We start from the raw sequence: 22,579 nt of genomic DNA, 5'->3' as shown, positions 1-22,579 counted from the left end.
TAAACTAGATGCCAAAGTTTCAGCACGAACCAAAATTTTACTTGGAAGCGATTTTCTAAAAATGTCAATGGGAACATGGCGGCCGACTGAGCTCTCGAATACGTGGAGCTCTACGCCGCCAGAAACCGAAAACGGGAAAAAATGGGCCCCATTTTCTTATTGAAATTTTCAGAAAATCACTTATAACTTTTGAATAACATGTCGGTTTGTGCTGAAACCTTGGCACCTGTTTCGGACCTCTAGCGCTACCTCTCAGCGGAGACTGAGCGCTCGGTGATGCCTCTTTAAATTTTGCGGTGAAGAAAACCTTGTAAAGTTTTTTCTTTGGAACATCCTGTATATGTAAGAAGAGCATTACAATTGATGAGGGGCAATATTTACATCCTGATGTTTGCCCTTGCGCCCATCGGGGCTCGAGCCTGAAAATAACTCGTCTATTTGTATATCTTAATGGGAGATGCCATTTGTGCCATTTTATTTTTGTACTACGGCATAACCATTTTCATATCTGGTTAACTAGTACCGGCGGCATTAGCCCAATATTGCCAAAGCTTTGCGCTGTCACTGTCATTGTCTCACTTTGATGATACTGCAAATACTACCCTTACCACCACCACATTAATTTCTGGTCATCTAGTGCCCGTGATGCCAGCCCATGTTGCGAAAGCTTTGCGCCATCACAGTCATTGTATCGATTTGGCGATGCTTTCAAATCTCGCTTGCAGTTGCATGTTAGTACCGTATTTTCTGGGCTATAGCCCGCACCTGGTGCGTAGTCAATATGACAAGCTCCTCGTACGGCACACCTTGACAAATGTCTGCTTTCTTAGCTCACAAAGAAGCTCGTATTATACATAAATCACTGTTAACATACTCTTTCATTCAGAAAATCTGTCACGTCTCGTCATAAGGAACAATCGTGAAAAACAAAATACCTGTATATTGTTTTTCACGCACAGCCTAAAATTGTAACTTTTAAATATGTATTGTTTGCAGACTATAACCCGTAAAATATGGTAGCGTTTTTTTAAAAGAGAACCTCTTCAAAAGAAAACACTTACCCTATAAGCAGCGATATTCTGCAACAGTTCATGCACGGAGAGAAGCTGGTGCACGTCTTGTATATTGTGACCGTCAGTAACCAAGTTTAAAAGATATCTACCGTAATATACCGAAAGATAGCCCAGCTAAAATCAAGAAAAAAAATTTGGTGAAAATAAGGAGTTTGCTGACTTTTGGTGTGCAATCGAGAAAAGTTGAAAAATGATCTTTTTTAGATAATGCATCCCTGCCAAACGTCTTATCACGGCAAGGGGCAATGAAGCAAAGATGATTGCACTTCCCAGACAGCAGCGTTTGCTTATATCCCCCCAGAGCTAACTAGTCACATTTACGAAGAGGTCATCATTGATCCCAACACTATGATTATGTACTAGGAGTGTGCTATCTTCTGGTGTCTATAAGAAAATAGCTAATCAAGCCAAAAATAGGGGTTGGTTAATCTTTTGGGGTGGGGCATCTCAAAATTTTACGGTAGACAAAAAAAAAATTATTTCATGGTTTACTGTGAGCTAATTACTGAGATAGGTGACTAGAACATTCATCTGGTATTGAATTACCTGCTTCAATTGTGAGGGTTTGTCTATCGCCACGTGAGAAACCCAACTTGCAAACATCCTTTGCAGAAAATTACCGGAGGTCATATAAAATTAAACAATGATCTCTGAATTAAAGACTTGTTTTCTGTCAGATCTCGATGCAGTCCTTGACTCGTTCACTCCCAGATTTCAACAACTATTCCAGTGTCTTTAGACGTGTCCGAGGGTTCATACTTTGAACCCCCGCATATTTGCATGTCTCTTCCTGAATTGGTGTTGAGGTCATGTGGCGTCAATTTTTCAGCTAAATTTAGCAGAGAAACTGCTAGGAGGGGAGTGTATGGAGGAAGGGGGGAAGGTATGGAGGACGATGGAAGGGTATGCAGGAGGAGGAAGAGGGGAGGAGGAGAGAGAACGAGGGGAAGAGGAGGGGCATACCCCCCTCCTCCTCAAGAGCTGCGCTCTAATTTCGTACCAGATTAGTAAAAGTCTCATTTTTTTTTTTATTCTTGCCTCCATTTATTTTATATTTGCTGCATTGCATTTTCTCCAAATGTTGTATTTCATATCTTCCCTTGTGCAACGTCCTTGCCAAAGACCTTTTAAATAAAATCAATTCTAAACCCCATTTTGAGTTTGTAGCACCTCATGTTATGCTTAAAAGTCCATAGCCTATATTAGTATGGACTATGCACGATTACATAAAAGCAATCGTCTCTGCATCAGGAAAAAGGCAATCCTGTAACGTGCCAATGATGCTGGCAGGTTCGCACGTCGACCACACACTCAGAAAATGCGGACGTTTAATTCCTTTATCCAGGGCTTCAAGAAAACACTAGACACTTTAAGGTAGGGTAAAACAAATTTTATTAATATTAAATATTGAGTGACCTACATACATGTTGGCTACTGTTATTTTCGATGTTTTTAAAGCGGCTGTGCAACAATGTTTGGGCTTCGGTCGAATAATTGTGGTAGTTGTTCCCTGTCACGTATGTATTAAGGGGGAACACTGGTCTTGAAGCTTTTTTTTTTTTATTTTATGACCAAAATCAATGAAACTGCACAAGCTTGTTCAGCTTTTTGTACTGATTTCATATATCTGGTAATTTCTTCATTCAGTAGAATTGTCCTGAAGATAATTAAAACTTGCCTGCCTTTGGAGGAATGATAGGGAAAAAACTGCTCAACAAAATATCCTTTTTAACACATGGCCAGATACTACGAAGTGTAAAGAATACAATGTTAAGATAAACCCATTATTAGTGATTTTACAACACATTGAAGTTCAGTGCTAAATGCATGGCTAACAAGTAATAAAACAAAAGATCAAATAAGAAATTTTCTAGACTTATATTAAGAACTCTCCTCCCAACATTGTATGCTTCACACATTTAGCAACACATTTCAACAAAGGTTATATTTCTGACTGCTGTAGATGCTAATGTATCCCTCTTGCAAATTTTCAACGAGTCCAAAAATTGTGTTATGTGAAAACAATGTTTTACAGTCAACTTTAATGCACATTCAGCCCACATAGACATGATAAATTGATTTATAGCTCGAATATTCATCCACAAAATTAGAAGCTTGGTGGATTCAGAAGAACGATAGCCATCGCCGTTTTCAAGGGAATGCAGTTTTAGGAAGTTTTTGGCTCCAAAGACCCATGTCCCCCCTTAACGAACTGAAAATAAATTTTGCCTACGCAAGTTAGTTCTTTGGGAAAAAAAAAGTAAAATAATCGACGTTTTGGGCGCCTCTGAACCATGCTGAACTCTCACGCCTTCCGAGTCGCGTGTGCAGCGACGCGCAATGGGGATAGACAGTATCCGGTTGGGATCTCTTTCAGAGCCTTCAGCACGCGCGGCCTCTACTTCAGATTCACATGGTGACCTTGAAAGTTGGTCCTCCGAGACTGAGCGATATGGAGAGGGGAAGGGGGCAAGAGCAAAGAGCTTGCCTTTTTGAAAGGAAGTTCGACCGACGTAGCAATACAACGAGGCGAGGCTCCAGGGAGGAATGTGCAGATGGCGCCACCAAAAACTAATATAGTACAACTTTGTCAATGACATGAGGTTTTTGACTTATTAACTCATGCTGAAACAACAATATATATCAAATAAAGCATTATATTGAGCACATATTGGCACATCTTGCCAACCGATTACATTATACCCATTGCGAGTCGCGCCTTAGTTCCCGTGGCCACCACCGTGCGGCTGCGAATTGCGAAATATTTCTGTTCTTTTCTTTGCTATTACGCTACGGAATCTCAATATTTCAAAGGAATTCGGCGGTTTTAACGTTCCTTTTGGTAAGATAAACAATGTAAAATTTTAAAACTGCCAATTATTTCGAAGTTTATATTGTTGCATCACCCCTTTAATGGTTTCTAGCATTTTTTGCTTTAATCTTTGATAATTTGCACAAGCTCGTAGGGATAAAGGCGTACAGGCTTTGTAGGGCTTCACTAGATTCATTTCGTAGTCAGAGCGAAGCGCCGGCAACGTCGGCTGGGCATTCTTGTGCGTCACCGCTCGCTCGCTGCTTGGCGATAGCGACGCGGTAGCCCTCGACCTCGACCCGAGTGGTACGATAGTCGTCCACGAGCTCTTGCACGTCGTCTCCCCAGATACTGTCGAACTCCGCCAGCCTTCCCTTCATCTTGGCATTCTCGTCCTCCAGGCTGTACGACTCCCTTCGTGCATTCGTCCTGCGAAACGCCCCACGTCGGTAAGGGCGGGTTTGCACGCGTCAATTTCAGGCCGACTCTGGCGCCTGGAACGCATCTGCGACTGGTGTGCTAACCGCGTCCTCGAAAGTGGACGACGACGTACGAGCGTCGCGTTTTTACAGACTGCGATCCTGGCAGAGTCGCAGCAGCAGTGATGGATCTCTTGTCACTTGTGCCTAGTTGGGACGCCGCGACAATGGCGACGTTCGCTCTCTCCGATACTTCTTTTTCAGAAATTCTACGCGTAACCGCCAGGATCGCGACACTGAACAGCACAACATTCCAGTGCTTGACATTTGTGACCACTTCGAGCCCTCTTTGGATGCGTGGGTGTAACAGGACGCTAAACACACCCGTCGGAGATGCATTCTGGGTACCGTAGCGCAACCGGCTGCTTTACACTCCTTTACAGCAACGTTCATCGTACCTTGTTCCCGTAACCACCACATGTGGCTGCAGATCGTAAAATAATAAATTTTCTCCTTTGCGACTACACAGCAGAATAGCAGTTTTTCGGAGAAAGGTAACATGGTTTTTGTCACTTGTTCCTAGGTGAACCTCCGTAAAATACCAGGGGAGCACCCACTTCACTTTCACTGAAAACTGGGTTGATCTAGACATGGGCACTTGTCCGGTCAAATCGGGCGCTTAACGTGTAATTTGCAAAAGTTCCAAGTTTGGTAAATGTTAATAGTGGGCACTTGAACGAATTGGACATTTCCGTGGTATTTTACGGTATATGAAAAAATTCAAACTGAAAATTCTTTCAACGTTAGAATCGTTGTACAAGCTCTTTGACCGCCCGCTCGACCTGCAAGCTTGCCTGCCAGGGACGTCGCGGCACTGAAAAGCGCAGGTATATTTTAATGTTGGTTTTAGCATCACCTTCATTTCACGAGTTTGTGCTTGTTAACTGCAGGTGCTGATTTTTTGCCGATTCCCATAGATTTAGTCTTGGCATTAGCATCATTTTCTCACTACCATGAACTTTGCAAGAAACTATAACTCTAATTTGATACCTCCATGAAGATACAACTGTATTGGAAACTTAAAGGTGCCATGCAACAATGTTTGGACTACTAGTTGTTCCTTGTCACGTCTGGATTAAAGAAGTGAAAACTAATTTTGCCTATGTGCACTACCTTCCTTAGAAAAGAAAAGGTCAAACAACCGACGTTTTGGGCACCTCCAAACCACTCTCAACTCTTACCCTGTCTTCAGAGTCGCGTGCGCAGTAACGCGCAATGGGAACAGGGGAGATCCGGTTGGGTTCTCTTTCAGAGCCTCCAGCGCACGCGGCCTATGCTTGGGATTCACATGGCGACCTTTAAGGTTGGTCTGAGCGATGTGAAGAGGGGGAGAAAAGAGCTTGCCTTTCTGTAAGGAAGTTTTACTGACGTTACTAGCAATGGGCTCAAGGGAGGAATACTTTTTTTTCACCCCCGTATAGCATTAGATTGAGCAAATAATAGCACATCTTCCCATCCAATTACAATGCACCCAGGTGTGCATCACGCCTTAGTTCCCATGGCTGCCACCCCGCAGTTGCAAACCGCGAAATATTCCGGTGTGTGGGTTTTTTGGGACTTTCCAGTGTCCCTACAAGGTAGTGTCCTGTTGTCAGTTGTCGGGGTCCTTTGTTATCTTGCCTTGGTTCTTACCCGCCACAAGTGTGTGACCTTGGGTAGCGCGTGTCTTCTTGAGGGTTTGTGGGCCTATTTAAGGAGGCGTTCTGGAAAATAAATCTTTAGCCGTGTTCAGAGTTTCGTATCTGTCTGTCCCTTTTTGTCCCCTAGCTCCAGGGTCACTATGTCTATCCTTAACCAGCTCTCCTTCCTACTTGCTTTAACTTCAAATATTCCCGTCTTTTTTTTTTTTTTGCTACTATTACGCAATGGAATTCGGATAATTTACAAGAATGAAGCGGTCCCTCCAACCCTTTTGGTAAGGTAAACGGTGTGAAAATTTAAGTGCAAATTCTTTTGAAGTTAAAATTGTTGCATTGCACCTTTGGTTTACAGTAGTTCAAGTAACCAGCTGAATTATTTTTGAAAAGTAACTTCTATATTTCTGTGTGAATTAAACAAATGCCACTTACTAAAGCATTGTTTGATGAAACGAGCTGCTATTTCATTTCATCTAATTTATTTACCTCAAGGGTGTCTTTTGAGGACGCATTGCATGAGGGGGGGTGGCAATAAATGGGAAAACAATATAGAAAAAAGAACGCGAGAACACTAACACAACCACATCTCGTTTAACCACAAAGAAAAAAAAAAAAATATATATACATATCGTAGAATACCGCGCATCTACCCATTCCACATTAAGTGCCCATTACCAAATTTGTAAGATCTGAGAAAATATGCACAGTATATTTGTATGTAAAATTGATGCCGGACAAGCGCCCATCTCCCATTTTTTTGCGATTATCTCCAAATTATGAGTGGGCGCTTGCCCGGTATTTTACGGTAATCTTGCATTCCCTACTCAATGAACAAAAGCACGCACATTTTTTGAAATGCTGCAATATCCAAGTTAAAAACATAATGTGAGAAAAAACGTTTCTGTACCTACCTGATTCTGTCGAACACTTCCATCATGTCCAAAGTCGTAATTTGGCTCCTTCCCTCCGCAACCGCTTTCCTGTGGGGCCATGTCAAAAAATCGGCTTAGATGCCAAGTAGCAGTTTTCCCCACCGACTCTCAAGTATAATATGCAACATACACTTCTGGGCATTTTGCGTGCCGGTATCGCACACAGAAATTTGCTACCAGAGTTTTTGCCACAAATTGTAACAGAAACTTGGTTAGTATGTGCCTCGCTGGCAGTTACAATAAAATCTTTTTGAGGCCATGCAAAATATTCAGGCAAAAAAAAAAAAAATTAAGATAGCAAAATTATGCTAATTGTGCTACAGTCAACTCATTGAATAGACCGACTCGTCATAGGCCAATTCGCAAACCAAGGAACTTCCAAGGAAGATCGATCGAACTGGCAAAAAAGGGTTGAAGGTGATGGTCTCTCCCTTGGAGAGACCATCACCAACCTTGGCAATATCGAGTATCTTTGCATCGCGAACGCCTGGTCCCCACCCAAATGTACTGATAGTGGTCCGGACAAGATGCCAAAGTTTCAAAGCTTGCCATAATCTGGTTCCAAATTTATTGGCGATTTTTCCAAATTTTCAATAAGAAAATGAAGGCCAACGAATTTCACGAATACATGGAACCGAATGGTGTTTGCTACCGGGAATAGGCCCCATTTTCTCATCGCTATTTTCATAAAATCACTTACTACAACTTTCGAATAAGATAACAGTTCTGAAACTTTGACACCTGTTTCAAACCACTATATTTTGGTGGAGACTTGAAAATTCGGCGACGCATAGTTATTTTTAATGATGAAAATAAAACCACATAAATTTTTTTTCAGGGTCACACTATATTGCTTGTTTCTTGCAGTTTGTTTACCGCCCTCAAGCATCTTTCGTTCGCTTTGTACGGGGCGTTTGCTAGTATTTAGGGTACATAAACCTGAACAAAGAGCTAACAAATGACTATTCAAGAGTGGTGTGTATTCATTACCAAGGAAACATGTAACATATACTCGCAGAATGAACGCACTTTTTTTTTCCAAAAATCGATGCAAAGTTAAGGGGGGCGTTCATTACGCGAAGTAAAATTTTTGCGTCCGTATTTACTCGCCTAATGAACGGACCTTTTATCCTGAAAAATCGAAGTAACTTCTTATCTCTTTGCGCGCGGCGCCCGACCCCGTAACCAAACTAAGCTGTGCAAAAAAAAAAAAAAAAAAAAAAAACTCCTGTTGGTTTTCTTTTTCTCTTAGTTCCTTGGGTTTTTTTTTTTTTTTTTTGCCGCCTTTCGCAAGCCGTTTTGTTTGCTTAGGCGTTGCTTAGACGAGGGCTCTCCGCCTATCTTTCTTATCTCCTTGCGCGCGGCGCGCGATCCCCGTAACCAAACTGCGCTAAGCAAAAAAAGAAAAAAAAGCTCTTTTTTGTTTTTGTTTTCTCTTAGTTCGGTAGGTCTTTTTTTTTTCTTTTTGCCGCCTTTCGCAAGCTGTTTCGTTCGCTTAGAGCGCTTCTCTGCTTCTCTTTCTTACCTCCTTGCGCGCGGCGGCGCGCGAACCCTAAAGTGCAGACTGCGCTGTGCAAAAAACTTCCCTTTGTTTTTTTTCTTGCTTCCGTTCGATCTTTGCGAATTTTTTTAACGCCTTTTGCAAGGCGTCTTGTTCGCCCACTCTGCCCATGCATTCGCGTCCTCGCTGCACCAGGATAGAAAAGTGCGTTCATTTCGCGCGCGTGGGAGGGGGTCAAAATTTTGACGTCCGAGTTGGGGGTGCGTTTATTACGCGAGTGAAAAAAAAGTCGAAATTTTGAGAGCCGAGCTGGGGGGTGCGTTCATTACGCGAGTGCGTTCATTGTCCGAGTAAATACGGTATTCGCTCAATTTATTTGTTGCAAGACTCTTAAGATTCCGAAATTTTCGAAAATTAGGTCCTCACAAAAACAAAGCCACTAATACAAGTCTTTTTTCTGGCATTGCATTTTTTTTATTGTAAAATGCTCCTGCTTGGATATCTGTAGCACTTCTCGAAAAATAAGAGAGCCACTGACTTTAACTGCAGATCCAGGTTCTTGAGCTCCCGCCAGTCCCTCAGAAGTTGCCGTGCACCCTCTCCGAGCTCGGGAGTAGAGACCGCCCTTTCGACGCAGTCGTAGAAGATCTGCCATGGGGAAGCTGCATTCTTGAACCGCATTTTTTGCCACTTCTCTCTCATTTCACAAACACCAGTATTGCAGTTGCAATAAAAATAAATTAAAATTTTAAACTTTTTCATTTGGAGAGAGGAGGCAGAAAAAAAAAGCTATGTACTTGGATTTCGCTTGACAAACCTCCGACTCCATCCAAGCAGCAGAGAAAGCGACGTGAATGTGCACAGTTTTCGTCGCAAAAATACAAACGAAACAAAATGATAAAGGAGCATAGATGTGTTTTGAGGGAAAAAAAAAAGACAATTCAGATTTTAATTTTTCACAACAAATTTAAAGGGCAACTCCGCTCAATTCTGAAGATTTTGGGATAATGAGTGATATTGCATTAAAATGCCCTAGTAAAAGACACTACATCGTTTGCTTCACGAAAAATGGGATATTTATTTTTAAATCCAATTTTAAACACGAGCGGCAACATTGGTCTCGGGCCGTTTGGCAACATTGGCCATCACGTGGTAAGGGATGTCACGTGATCCTCTACGCAACGACGGGCGGAATTGGGACGGGCGTGTGTCAGGCAAAAGTGTCATCTACACCACACTCTTCACCACGTTTTGGTGTCTACAACATTCGACGACGTCTGCACAACGGCGGCATAAGTCTGCGCACGTGGTGTCCGTAGTGTGAACGAAACTTCCGAGAGACAATAACCACAAACGGTGGGACGACGACGCCGGTTGTGACACGAAAAACTGCGGACCCAAAACGCGCGCTGCGCGGGTGCGTTACGCCAACCACGTGGACACCGCTGAGTGCCGAGAGGAAACGTTGCTGAAGTCATCCCCTACGCTTGCCCGGGGAAGTAAAAACAAGCAAAAGGGGGCAAAGGTGATGACGTTTAGCTCAATGTTGGCTACACCCATGCCATAGCCTTGACTGCGATGTTGGTTGCGCCTGAATTCGCCCGCTCAAGTCAGTCACCTTGGCGAGTTGCAAAGTTTGCCGGACTGTTTATGAAACATTGACAGAACTGCGTCGTAATATTTGACGTGTGCTCTTGCTAGGCGATACTGAAGAGGACTGCACTGTTTTTTCAAAACCAAAAATGAAGCGGAGTTGCCCTTTAAGGGGGTAGACTACTTGGGAATGCCAAATTTTGAACAGATCACTCAATTGGCATAACATATGCAAATGGTGTTTATAGCCTTATATACTCTGTTTCACCTTATGATGTACCGCAGGAAAGGCTACAAGCGCGAGCTCCTTGCTCAGGGGCACATCTCGGCAGCACAAGCTCTCTCGCACTAAGAGCAGCTCCAAACGCTATGAGCTCGTGCTTCTAGCTTTCGCTGCGGTACAACACAAGGTGAAACGGAGTATAGAAGGAAGGCATGCAAAGTTTCAACCCTGTGACCCCAGAACAAAGTAAAGCATGGAATCTGCTCAATGAATCTATCGTTAAGAAATGCTGTTGATAACCACATCATTTTCTGGTGGAATGCATACTGAAATACCTGTTGCCAGTTACTATAAAAAGAAGTTTCACAAAATATGCAATTTTCAGGTAAAAATATTTGTTTTTTGTTTTTCACATTGACCAAGTTTTGCAAACTACAATTTTTTATAATAAAGGAACACGAAAGTGCAAAATCTAAGTTCATAGTAACCATCTCCATAAAATATTGATGTATAAGCCGCAATAATTAAGTCTCTCGATATCTTCATACTGGAACAATACATTTTATTAAGTTTTTCTTTAGCATCAGTGAAATGAAAATAATGTATAAGAATAATAACTAAGCAGTGCAAACAAATGAAACTTTCTGGGAATACTCTCTAATGTTGGCAGACATAAATATGGAATTTTTCCAAATCAAGATTTTTTTTACAGAATTTTTTTTTTCCTGGGTAGACACTGAGTGCACATTTTCCCTGGTTTTATGCAATATTTCTATATTCATTAGGGTCCAACTGTCTAAAAGGTGGGGTTCTGTGCATATCAACACCTGACAACCATAGTTTGTTCTGGAAAAAAAAAAAAACGGGGCGTGCATTTATACAGCCTAGAACTTAGTCTGCCTCAACAAGCGACTTGCCTCCCAGCTGTAGATAGCAATTTTAGCCAGTGCGGTACAAACCGCTAGACTGGGGTCTTTAACGTGCGTCACTCAGTAGTGATACACGACCGCACGCCGGTACCATGCTTATACAGATCGAAAAGGGCCCTGGGGATCAAACCCAGGATCCCTGGGTTCTGCAGCGCGAGCTTCCACTCCACGTGCTCCGAGCTGGTGTGCGCTATCTCCCAGTTTGCACTGGAGTGTGCCTACACAATGTGTGTCACAGACTGCTTCTTTATATAAATTCATTTTCGTTACTACTAAGTGGTTTCTTGTACGCAAGAAAACGTTTATAGTTATAATAATTCGGACTTTGTACAACGTTATAGGTTGATTAAACAGCGGCTTTGTACGAGCATCGTACACAGCGTGGCATATCCTACGGTCTGTCTCCCCTGTTGGGGGTGCGAGCACATCGACGAGTCCAGACTTGTTCATACTAAAGGTCTGGCCGACGGGTGGGGCTGTGTGATAACACAAATCGGCGTACCACATTAGGGAAAGAGGACAGTCTTGTCATATGTTAAAAAAACACGAAATAGCAGACGGAATGCACAGTTTCCCAGTTGCCAGAAATCAGGCTGCAGTTGCTAGACTGTTGGAGTCTTGAAGAGACTGCCATCACGTGCAAGCCATTATTGTGCATCAGCTTTGTCAGAACCTTTGTGCATTCACTCTTGAGACATTTGAGTGAACCAAAAATCGATTGGGGATGAAGAAAAATATGGCTCGTGTTATCAAAATGCTAAGCATGCTTTGCTCTCCTTATGTTTGCTCTGCCATTAGCCATGCTGAATACGCTGGTTCTCATCCGATCACGTTTGCTTCCATTTTATCTTCCAGTTTCCATTGACCAATCTGCGGTTATGTCATTTCAGCATCCTTGAGTACCGTAAACAGAGTGTGACGATTTAGGACTGCGGAGTGCCAATAATGGCCGTTTTTACTTGCCAGTGGAAATGCTCAAAGGTAGAGCTTTATGCAGGCCACTGTCAACCTGCCTAAAGCAATCTTGGCTACGTCAGAATCTTAGCTACATTGCGATTGCATAATCCTGCCAGTTGCCTGCTTGGCGTACAAGCACAAACGTGATCGACCTACCCGAGCGAGCTCTACAATCCTCTTGGAGCACTGCAATCTCAGCTCATGCAGCTTGATCTGAAGCATGTCCACATTCATGCACGTGGATTCAACCTTGTCCACAACAGGTTGATTGTCACTCTTGCTTTTCCCTGTAAACGAACAAAAAAGCTGTGGTAGTGTACACAATGCTATTGCCCGTGGTTGCCGATTTTTACTGCACTTCTCGCCCGTCGTGGAAAGTGCCAGTGCAGTGGAACTTGTAACAGGCTTGAGCTGAGCTAGTTGGTTCATAGTTCACTTACGGCCAGCTGAACTAGAAAAAACATACACATAAAGAGGAAAAGAGAATTGTTCCCTCAAGTGTGGCTTGCAGTAGAAGAGGAGGAAAAAGAAAATCAGTTGTTAGTCCAGCGGCGTGAATGGTCTTTTCTTTATGTGTATGTTTTTTCTAGTTCAGCTGGCCGTAAGTGAGCAGTGGAACTTGTTGAGGTGCGACAATCGATGCGGACATTTGCAGAGTAAATTGTGTGCAAAATGTCTGCGTCACGTTTCGGCTCACAGCGGCAGGGGTACATGACACAGCTAGCACAAGCCTGACACCGCTGTCACTTTTGGCGTCGACTTTTAGCCATACAACTTTGTGTCATGCACTGAACTCTGCCACTTAAAGGGGCCCTGCAGTTATATTTAAGAGTCTACCTTTTTTGCGGTTTCCACGTCTCTTAGGGTTCGGGCAAGCCAGCGGGCACGGAGAGAGTAACTAAACATCAGTGAGTCATATTTTAACCGGACGACGCGGAAACCTCCTCCACCTACGAGGGCGACCCGTGTTGCCGAAAGCGCGCAATATGTGACATATTTGGTCCTGGGCTTACTACTGGTCAGAGCCGCTAAACACTTTTTTTTTAGTCGAGATACAAAATATAAGTGTCGTGAACCGTTTCAATTACTACAATTAAGTATGAAAGTAGTTCTTGTTCAGTACTTTAGATCAGAAAAGAAACAAATGCAGTTTATAAAGTATGGAAAGAAGAAAAAACCCATCGGCAAACCCGCCACCAAGCGGCGGAAAAAACGGAGCATACTAGAAAGGGCTAGTGGGATGAGGCTCCGACAAACGACGAGCGTAGAAAGGTCCCGGATGTACGCGGCGGCGCTGCGGTCGTATACCGGCTCGAGGATCCGACCGGTTCAGAGCGTTACGAAGGTTTTCGGCGCGGGCTTGGCTGGCGATTTGGCCATTTGGCGGTGTGGCAGCGCGAAGTGGCTCCCGTTCTGAACTGATCTTCACCACGTGTTTGCTGTCGTTTGTGGCCAATGAAGTGTCATGCCGAATTAGTCTTTAATCGCGCAGCAAATGCAAAGCGAGCAGCCCTAGCCGCCCGCTTCATACATCCTATCCAACACGTGCTTCAATGGCGCCCTCTCGAGCCGTCTACACGGAGTGCGGCGGCCGTGAGCGCTCGATGAGCTCACTATTCCTCCTCTAGTTCACGGCCACTCAAGCCAGGACCTACGACGTCATGAAGGAGATTATTTTTTCCTTGTTTTTGTAATTCTAATTTGCCTATAACTTTTAAAATAAAGCAAAATTTGAGAAAAGAAAAGTTTCTTTAAGTTACTACGTTCAGTGCGCTCAGGTTCGGTGCAAATTAAAAACCAGTCAAAAAGTTGTTGCAGGGCCCCTTTAAGGGGGGACATAGGCCTAAGTCCCAAAATTTATTTGAAAAAATTCATTTTTCAATTTTGAGGTTTTCAGTTTTAGTAATAATTATACACCCTTACACTAAATTTCATAACCATGCACCAAATAGTTACGCTGATGTAAAATATTTTCAACACATTGTGAGGCAGTAACAATGTAAACAATGCATTTTTTTCAGTTCCGCTTTGTGCTGCAAATTTCATACAAAGGAATGTTTTGTTCAAAGATAAAAGTATTCTGATGCCACAATCAAGATGTTTCTGAACTGGAATTTACTGGGGAATTGTACTACCATCTACATTATTTTGTTTTAAGTTTAAGTCCTCATTGACAAAAAACTATGTTTTCAAAAATTGACATAGGACAGACATGCATCTCTTATTTTGAGGCAATCACTCTTCCTGAAATATTTACATTTGAGTAATAAATACTAGATAGCCCAAAGTTCGACATCCCCCACTTTATATTCAAGCACTTAAAATGATGCTTAATAGCTTCATTTGCACATCATAGATTTCTTAACAAAGAGTGACATCTTATGCAGGTATGTAAAGTTGTCCTAGAAAGCCGAAAGTTTGCACAGCGCACCTACATCTGAAGTTAAATCTCCCCTGCAAATTTCATTCCGATCACTTGAGTAATTCAGAAGTTCAAACTCTGGCCAGTGTCCCCCCTTAAAGGGGACATACGGCAGAAGAAAACATGTTTTATTATTATTCAAAATAACTAAATAAAATGTTCACAATTTATAGTGCTTAATGTCCTCTTTATAAATGTGGCATTAGATTTTATAGTTTGTATTATGTTCTAGATGCAGTGCACATGCAGAAAAAAAAACGTTTTTTTTTTAAAACATGTGGGGCATGGCAACACTATTAAGAGCCTAGTAAAATTAAACCAACAAGAGCAGTGAACAACAAAAACAATGTTTGCGAGACTTAGTTTAAAAGAATCCAAAATCACAAAAACAATGTTTCTAAGGGGCTAACATACTAAGTTTTTCAACCTTTGCATGAAGATACAAAATATACAATCTAACCAAATCTAGATAGTTGCATTCTATATATTCTAAAGTACATGCATGCCGAATTTAATTATAATATAGAATATTGAAAAAAAAAAAAAAAATTCTGTGATCAAGTTGCGAAGATGCTCCAAAATTACATAGAGAAAAACATTTGAATATTACCATCGATATTTTTGCTGCAGGAGAAAGAATATTTTGTTAATAACTTTCCACTAGAAATTGAAGCTACAGAAGATTGAAATGGAAGGAGAGTGCTGTGTCTATTTGTACAAGTAATAAGATGGCAGCCGACGTCACGATTTGAAGAATCGCACACAGAAATATGGCTCAAATTTATGGTGTCCTGGTTTGCCAGGAAGTCTTCAAATGCGTATTTGACTAATCTCATGTTCACAACTGGCACGTTCATTATGCGAGTAAATACGGTATATACAATGTCCGACGAATAGAGAACAAAAGGCCGCGCATGTGAACCCTAGAAGAAGTTTGTCACATTTTTTTAGGGGCTAATAGTACTATAGGCACACCATACTTACTTGCCACTTGTTTTAGATTATGCAATATTTTGTGTAGATATCAGTGATTAAATTGGCCCAAGCCACTTTGGAGCACGTTTCGGAGCAGCCAAGACAGTGTTTTGGAGCAGCAAAACAATCTTGGCTGCTTCAAAAGCAAAAGTTGCTTTTGAAGCAGCCAAGATTGTTTCGGAGCAGCAAAAGTGGCTTTTGGAGCAGATATTATTAGAGAAACAAAAATAAGTTGTGTCCAAATAAAGGGCACTTCGTGTTGTGTTGTGTTCTGATGTGACGTCTTGTGACAGAACTCGCTGCTTGTATTATTACTGCCGAGACATCTTACAAGTGTACAGTGCTGTAGACACTGCCGATCAATTCCGAAAAACCACTTGCCACCGTTTTGCTGGTTCCTGATGTGCCAGAGTCTAGACAAAAATAAGCAACCCTAGAACAATGGATTGTAAGCGTCCCGGCTGCTGTCTCTGCCGTGCAATCATGTCTGCATGCACGTAAGGTCAACTTCAACAGGCTTGCAGTTGCGCATGCTTTGTAGCGTGAGCGGAGACAATGGCTGCATGTTCAATCGAAACCGAAACCTTGCCACTCCGCTCCGTCACCAACCGATTCCCAAAATTGTATGCAAAATGTAACTGTCGAGCATACGACAAGAAACAGTCTAGCGGCGCGTGCTTGCCAGGCCGGCAAACAAGGTACAAGCTAAGCACACACACACAAAAAAAAACAACAGAACCTGAATACATCGATGCAAGACATCGCAAGAAAGGGCCAAAAAGTTCTTGGGGCGCTTAGTACAGAGCGAACTAGAGATAAACAAGTGCGGTGTGTGGGTTCAACGTGCAGATATTGCCTTATTTGCTTTAGCTCACTGATCTCTTCTTCGACTTTCTGTCGCAGCCGATGTTTCACGTACCGGGGTCTTTCCTGAAAGAAGGCGCATCGAGCGACTTAGGTAATCAATACTTCGACACAGCAGTCTTTAAGTTAAAGAGGGATTTTTGTAGTAACGTACGATTTAAACAGGAACAAAAATGTTGATGAACATGCGGCGGTACTTAAGTTTCATTTTAGATAGTGCCACATGTGCAGCGACGTGAGAACAGCAACAGCCGACGTCGCGTGACCATTGTGACTGGAAGGTAGAAACCAAATAGTTTTCCCACGGCAGTTGCTTTCAGGAGAGTGCTTCAGCTCACAAAACAACTCCCGCCGCGCAAACCGAGGTTTCGTTGCACAGCGGGACCGCATGGCTGGTAACCGGCACGCTAGTGTCGGAGTGTTAGCACACACCCATGTCTATTGTTGAAAATATAAAAAAAAGAAAAAAAGATGAGAGATGAGTGCGCGAAATGCAACGGCGAAAGAACCATGCAAGACCGGATGGATAATTGATGCAGAGTACTTGGTGTCGGGCGGCCGCTTACGCCACATAACAAACGCATGCTCAATTACTTTTGAAAGGCGGCCGAAATTGTATTTTTGGCGCAGGCTTGGCGCAGATTACTCATATTTTGGCAAAATTGATCAAAATGTAGCAGAGATAGCCCCTTGGTGCAGTTCGGCACAATTGATGCAGCAATCACAGCATAAAGAGATATGGTATAAACACCACCCTGAAGATCTCCACCACACATTCTCGCACTCCAAGGCAGCGAAGAGAGGCATAGCTATCTCCTGCCTCACTGCAGCCCTAAAAAAAAGGCACACCCCTCGGGATCATGACTTGGACGCGTCCGCCCCTCCGGGGGCCACCTACACCCGACCCACCCTGGGCGCGTCCATTCCCGCAGGCTATATAAGACGGCCCTAATCCAACAGGCGGGACTCTCGCTGGGGGAGGCTCTGCTCAACGGAGCCTTCATATCCTTATCTGATCCTCCCCCTCCGTGATACTGTCAATAGCGGCAGCGCGGACTCTGACTGGCGATCCTGTCAAAAGAGACAGCGCCGTCATCTCCAACATTGTTGGCCTTCGGGCAAGCGTGTGGCATCTAAGTCAAATAAACACGTCTTTATCCGGACCCAAGGAACCTTCTTTGTGTTTCTAAGTGGTACCTCCATAAAAGGGGATACCCACAAGGTCACCTTTCGGCACATTGCAGGACTTGTACGTGCTCGCCATCTTTAGAAAAAACGTCAATCATTGGGCGCATAAAAGAAAAACAAACGCGCGAGGTGCTCGAGGAGTTTACCATCTTGGGTGTGGTCGACTGCTGCGCTAGTCTGCAGTCTATTCCTTTGGGCGAAAAGGAAGTAGCCTTTTTGCAACCATTTGACTGTGACTGAACTGTATTCCCCCTGGTGCAGGTGTCCTCTGTCATGAATGAATCTTCCATCTTCCAGAGTTGAAAGAATGTGACTGTCTGTTCCTTCCTCTTGTTTTTGTCTCTTTGTGCATGATTTTTCACAATGTTCAACGTTTACCAACTCGCCCAGCTTACCACTTTACTACAGCCTAGACAGGGTTCATCGGTTCATCGGACTTCAAAGAAAAAAAAATTCAAGGGTTTTCAAGGACGCTTTCCCATACTCTGTCTAGTAAATTTATAATATAACAACTTACGTAAATGCACTGCAAAAATTCTTCATTGCACGATACCTATAGTATGTTGCAACTCGAAATAGGGCAAGTGAAAGGAAGGCTGGGGGGGAAGAAGGAGATGGAACACTGGAGAGAGGTGGTTTCCCCCTCTCTTCTCCAGCATTCCATCTGCTTCCTCCCCAACCTTCTTTTCCCTCACCATACCTTAATGAGCTGTAACTTGCTATAGTCGGTTACAAGTCAAGAAGGTAGGAGAAGCTCCTCCCACAAGTGTGATGCGCCCGTTTCAAATCTCTCCGCAGTCGAAAGAAGAGTTCACTGGAAACGCTCCTTGTTCCGCTTCAATGGATTCCCACTTGTCTCCGATCCCACTTTTTAAGAAAGCGACCTTTGTATTCATCGGAGAGGGAACCGAGCCCCTGAAAGCAGCCTTTGTATTCATCGGTAATCCCCGAAAGTCGTATTTGTTTCCGTCGGTGGGGGAGAACTCTAATCTCCCTCTCGTGGCTTCCACAATGCTAAGTCGAAGTCGAAAGATAAAGCAAATATGTACAGAAAGGCAAGACCCTCCTCACGCGTTGGCCGCGACGTCACGGAAACGGTGGGACGCTATTGGATGCGGAGGTGGCGGAGGGATATCCGATTCCCTTTGAGGAGCATTTGCCGCTACCTTCTTAACCTGTAACTGACTATATACACATTCGCAAGTCCGGCTTCAGGGCGCCGCCATCTTGCTCGGTCGGGGAGCGCTTGGATGCGTCACAATCTGATCAAGAGGCCTTGCTAAGGCGTCATAATTGGGTTATGGCCATTCTCCAGCGAGCCCTAATTAAGCACAATTGCGGCGCCCTGAAATTTGGCTTGCAACATGTATAAGAAAGACCTATCTAAAACAGTGCACACGCACAGGAGAAAGAAAATAGAAGACGGGAAAGAGCGCCGACTCCCAACTTATGTATTGTGAAAGAAAGAGAAAGCTTCAGACATGAAGCCCACCACCCGCACCCACAAGGTAAAAAGAAATAAGAAAAATGGATACATTATTAAAGAGGAGAAAAAAAGAAATAGGAGAAAAATCCATTACTAAAAAGAAAGAAAGAGGAACAAGATAAAAAATTTGCATAAAGTACAGGCTGGCCAAGGTCACTTGAATGCGCTGGCTAGGAAGTCTACCTCCTTGTCACTTACAAATAGTGAAGGGCGACTCACACTCTGTTGGCCTGATTTTTGAATATTATTTCTCTAGTTTTCCGATCTCGATATCGTCCTAATATTGTTGTGCCCGAAAAAGTTGGTGAGCACCGACAGGTAAGGCAGTGTAAAGGCAGGAGGCCTCCCACGGTGGCGTGAAGTGAATATAAATGTTCACGAAGTTGGTCATTAAGACATCATTTAGTCTGTCCAATATAACAACCACCGCACGTTAGGGGGATCCTGTACACAACACCTTCTGAGCAGGGAACAAACTGGTGCTTGTGACGCTTTTGGCACCCTGGAGTTGAGTGATTGTCCATAACAGAACCCACTTTAGAACGGATCTTGGCTATCTTGTAGCGAGCAGAAAACACCAACGGGACCTCGTACCTGCTGGCAACTTGTTTTAAATTGTGGGAAAAATTTATGAAGGTAGGGAACCACTACCGGGCACTTCCTCTGTAAATGAGGTCTGTCCTTGTGAAGTGTCACCTTCCGTAACAGGAACCCCAAAACCTCAGCAAGCACCTGCGAGGGGAATCCAGATGCCCTTAGGCATTCAAGCTGAGACCCACAACTATCCTTGATCGCATGGTAGCAGGACTTAAACAGGACCAATCCTAAAATGGAGATGGCTATGCCTCTTTTTACGACCTTTGAATGGGAGGATGTGTACGGAAGAACGCCTTTCTTTGATTGGGGAGAAGAGGACCAGCAGAGGTGATTCGGCTGGGCAGGTAATGAAGGATCCAAAAATTGTAAGGCTGGGTTGGCACCTTACAATTCAAGGGCTCAAGGGTTTTCAAGGTTTTAAGGACCCGTGTGTGAAAAGTCTTGGACGACCTCTAGAACTACCTCAAGGACGACCTCTAGGACGATGTCAAAGTCGTCAGGTCTGTCAAAGAAGGTGCGAATGTGAGCTGAAATGGTCTACTGTGCATACCTACTGTGCATTAGAAGGCCAGAAAGTCCAAGAAATCTGGGGGGGGGGGGCAGGGGCGGGGGGGGGGGGGGGGGGGGGGGCGTAGCTAGGACTGCCATTGCACTAAAAGGACGCATGTGTGCACTGTGTGGTTCTGAACACTAGGCACGGCGTGCCATCAAGAAGCGCAAAGATGCTAATCGGTTGGCGCTCCGGTGTTATCTGTGAATCACTTCCGTGACCAAGTTTTCGTGACACCAATCTCCCAACTTCGTGCTCCCTTCCAAGCGCGAAGAAAGCCAAAGTTCTAGGTAAAAATATATGTTTGAATTAAACTTAACCACATTCTATAGAGATTACTTGCTATACTACTGCACACCCACTTGGTTAGTGCACTACTGTTTTTTTTACTTATTCGACCCAGATTCTATGTGCTTGAGTCAAGCACACCTGAACTAAATATTTTAATAAAACGCACATCCATAACATCGTTTTTATATCCTAATAATAAATGCACACTGAAACTATCACAATTTGTAGTGCTGTGCAAATATTTGAATTTTCGAATAGTAGTTTCAAATAATATGCTATTCGGTATTCGCTTTAGGGTGAACTGCAATATTCATTCTTTTCAAAGTATTGATAGCGGCAGATTAGTCCCGTTGAGTGCACTTCTTATTGAACACTGGTGCACTGCAAAGAAGCAACACCAGCAGAGCTCGCAGGCATTGCTTTACTGCAGTGGTTATGTGCTTGGTGAGAAGCACACTCAACAGGACAAACCCGCTGCAATAACGGACGAGTATATGTTAGGCAGCAACATCTTGGGGACGTTTACATGGGTGTGACCGTAGCGCATCGAATCTAGCGGTAACCGGTCGCACGCCCCCGATCCTCCTTTCCCTTCTACCCAATTCTAGGCGGCAAATCTCGATTTGATTTGTTACGGTAGCATCCATGTAAACTCAGCCTTGACAGCCGCGTTCATCATTCTTGCTCGTTTTGTTTGCAATTTTTCAAACTCGGAATAGAAGAACATTTGCATATAGCAAGCAAACCTATAAATCTGCCTCGATTATGTTAACTGCGAGACACCTGTCGTTTACATGCCACAGTTAATAACTATGGCTACATTAAAATGAACTCTGCTTAGAAGTGGACAAGTGGAAGGATGGGAACGACCGTCACAAGTTCAGATAAACTTTTGTTTGAGCAGGGTGCATGGTAGTGAAGGGCTTTAAGAAACTATTTAATATTCTATTTGAAAATATTCAATCAAAACCACTATTTGCTTTCAATTTACTTCGAACTCAAAATGTACAATTCCAGTGACTAAGATTTGTTAAAGGCAAGTGCCGAGAACCCTAAATCTTCCCATACAAAGCGCAAGTTTGTCCGCCCCTTTGCACAGGGGTCACAATGATGTTAGAAGGCCAAGTTCTTATTGCCAATTAAAAGAAATAGAGGGTAGATCCTCAAGGCATCCATCATTGACGTCTACCCACTATCCTTTTAATCAAAGCCAATCGGAGCTTGTTGTTCTGACATCAAGGAAACTCCTGCGCAAGAAGCAAACGACTTGCTCTCTGCATAGTGTTTCAAGGAACTTAGAAGGTACACCGAGTACTGCTGCATTTATTTTACTTTAGGGCTATACCGCATATTATCGTGCGTAAGTGCAGTAGGAGTCACGAGCACACATACTAAAAGTGCAAGTCACTGGGCCTTCCCTGTACACGGTCAATTTAGCGACGATAGAACACACACAGAACTGCAACGAACACCTCAATGCTCATTGTTGATGTTATTTTAATGTACCATCGGCTCGTAGTGCCGGCTGCATCTGGGCTTAACAATAAAAAAAGCATAAAATGCACAACAGTACATTCATCCAAGCAATCTGGAGGAAATTACCCCCGGAAATCAGTTGTCTCACCAAACTCCGAAATTAGTCGGCAAAAAATGCTTTGGGTTACTCACCTCCGCATTCTGAGAGTGCCGCCGATAGCCTGTCGAGCTGCTTTGACAAGAGGTCGTGGATCGTGAGTTGGAGGTTCTGAATGACGAAGAAGAACTCTGTCAATCATCCAACCGAGCTGTGGCACACAAACAACACCCTAAACCTGGCTTTCGAGCGTGGGTTCTCAAATGGGTTTCTAGAAAGAGCGGGGTTCCCCAGAATACCCTCATCACTTCAGAGTTCCCAGAATTTTTCAATTAAAGTGTTTTAAGCAATGTTTGAAACGGCGGAAAAAACACCCAAGACGGGAGAGAAGTATACAAGATGAGTGTTGAACAGGCTACTAAACTATTGATTGAAAGAAACCCAACGAAATAGACAACCGAACCTCCATCGTATCAACGTGGTCCAAGTAGGCTGGC

General features: G+C 43.4%; 2 protein-coding genes across 6 annotated transcripts in view; one reads left to right on the top strand and one right to left on the bottom strand.

The window, feature by feature from the left end:
• Window positions 1-22,579, top strand: part of LOC8023646 (protein tramtrack, beta isoform) — a 217,870-nt gene that overhangs the window by 159,579 nt on the left and 35,712 nt on the right. The gene's annotated exons all lie outside the window — the stretch shown is intronic.
• Window positions 2,447-22,247, bottom strand: LOC8023648. 2 transcript variants are annotated; one of them, XM_042288928.1, is made up of 5 exons: window positions 22,178-22,247; window positions 12,293-12,423; window positions 8,973-9,082; window positions 6,913-6,981; window positions 2,447-4,314 (listed from the first exon to the last, which is right to left on the bottom strand). In XM_042288928.1, exons 2-5 carry the CDS (start codon window positions 12,368-12,370, stop codon window positions 4,089-4,091), a joined length of 483 nt encoding a protein of 160 aa, XP_042144862.1. In that variant the 5' UTR covers window positions 12,371-12,423; window positions 22,178-22,247; the 3' UTR covers window positions 2,447-4,088. The 2 variants fall into 2 exon arrangements, with proteins under 2 accessions (XP_042144862.1, XP_042144860.1); XM_042288926.1 differs by lacking the exon at window positions 22,178-22,247 and adding an exon at window positions 16,409-16,427.

The sequence above is a fragment of the Ixodes scapularis genome, unplaced genomic scaffold, assembly GCF_016920785.2.
Source record: "Ixodes scapularis isolate PalLabHiFi unplaced genomic scaffold, ASM1692078v2 PGA_scaffold11__112_contigs__length_91849675, whole genome shotgun sequence".
Taxonomy (NCBI): domain Eukaryota; kingdom Metazoa; phylum Arthropoda; class Arachnida; order Ixodida; family Ixodidae; genus Ixodes; species Ixodes scapularis.
Note: the sequence above shows the minus strand (reverse complement) of the source record. Positions and strands in the feature narration are given on the sequence as shown.

Excerpts from the sequence above, each read along its gene's own strand:
- LOC8023648 (XM_042288928.1), bottom strand. The coding sequence starts at position 12,370 with ATGAATGTGGACATGCTTCAGATCAAGCTGCATGAGCTGAGATTGCAG. Across the intron at positions 6,982-8,972 it reads AACCTGGATCTGCAGTTAAA|GAAAGCGGTTGCGGAGGGAA; the intron begins GTCAGTGGCTCT and ends ATGGCCCCACAG. Across the intron at positions 4,315-6,912 it reads GAAGTGTTCGACAGAATCAG|GACGAATGCACGAAGGGAGT; the intron begins GTAGGTACAGAA and ends GGCGTTTCGCAG.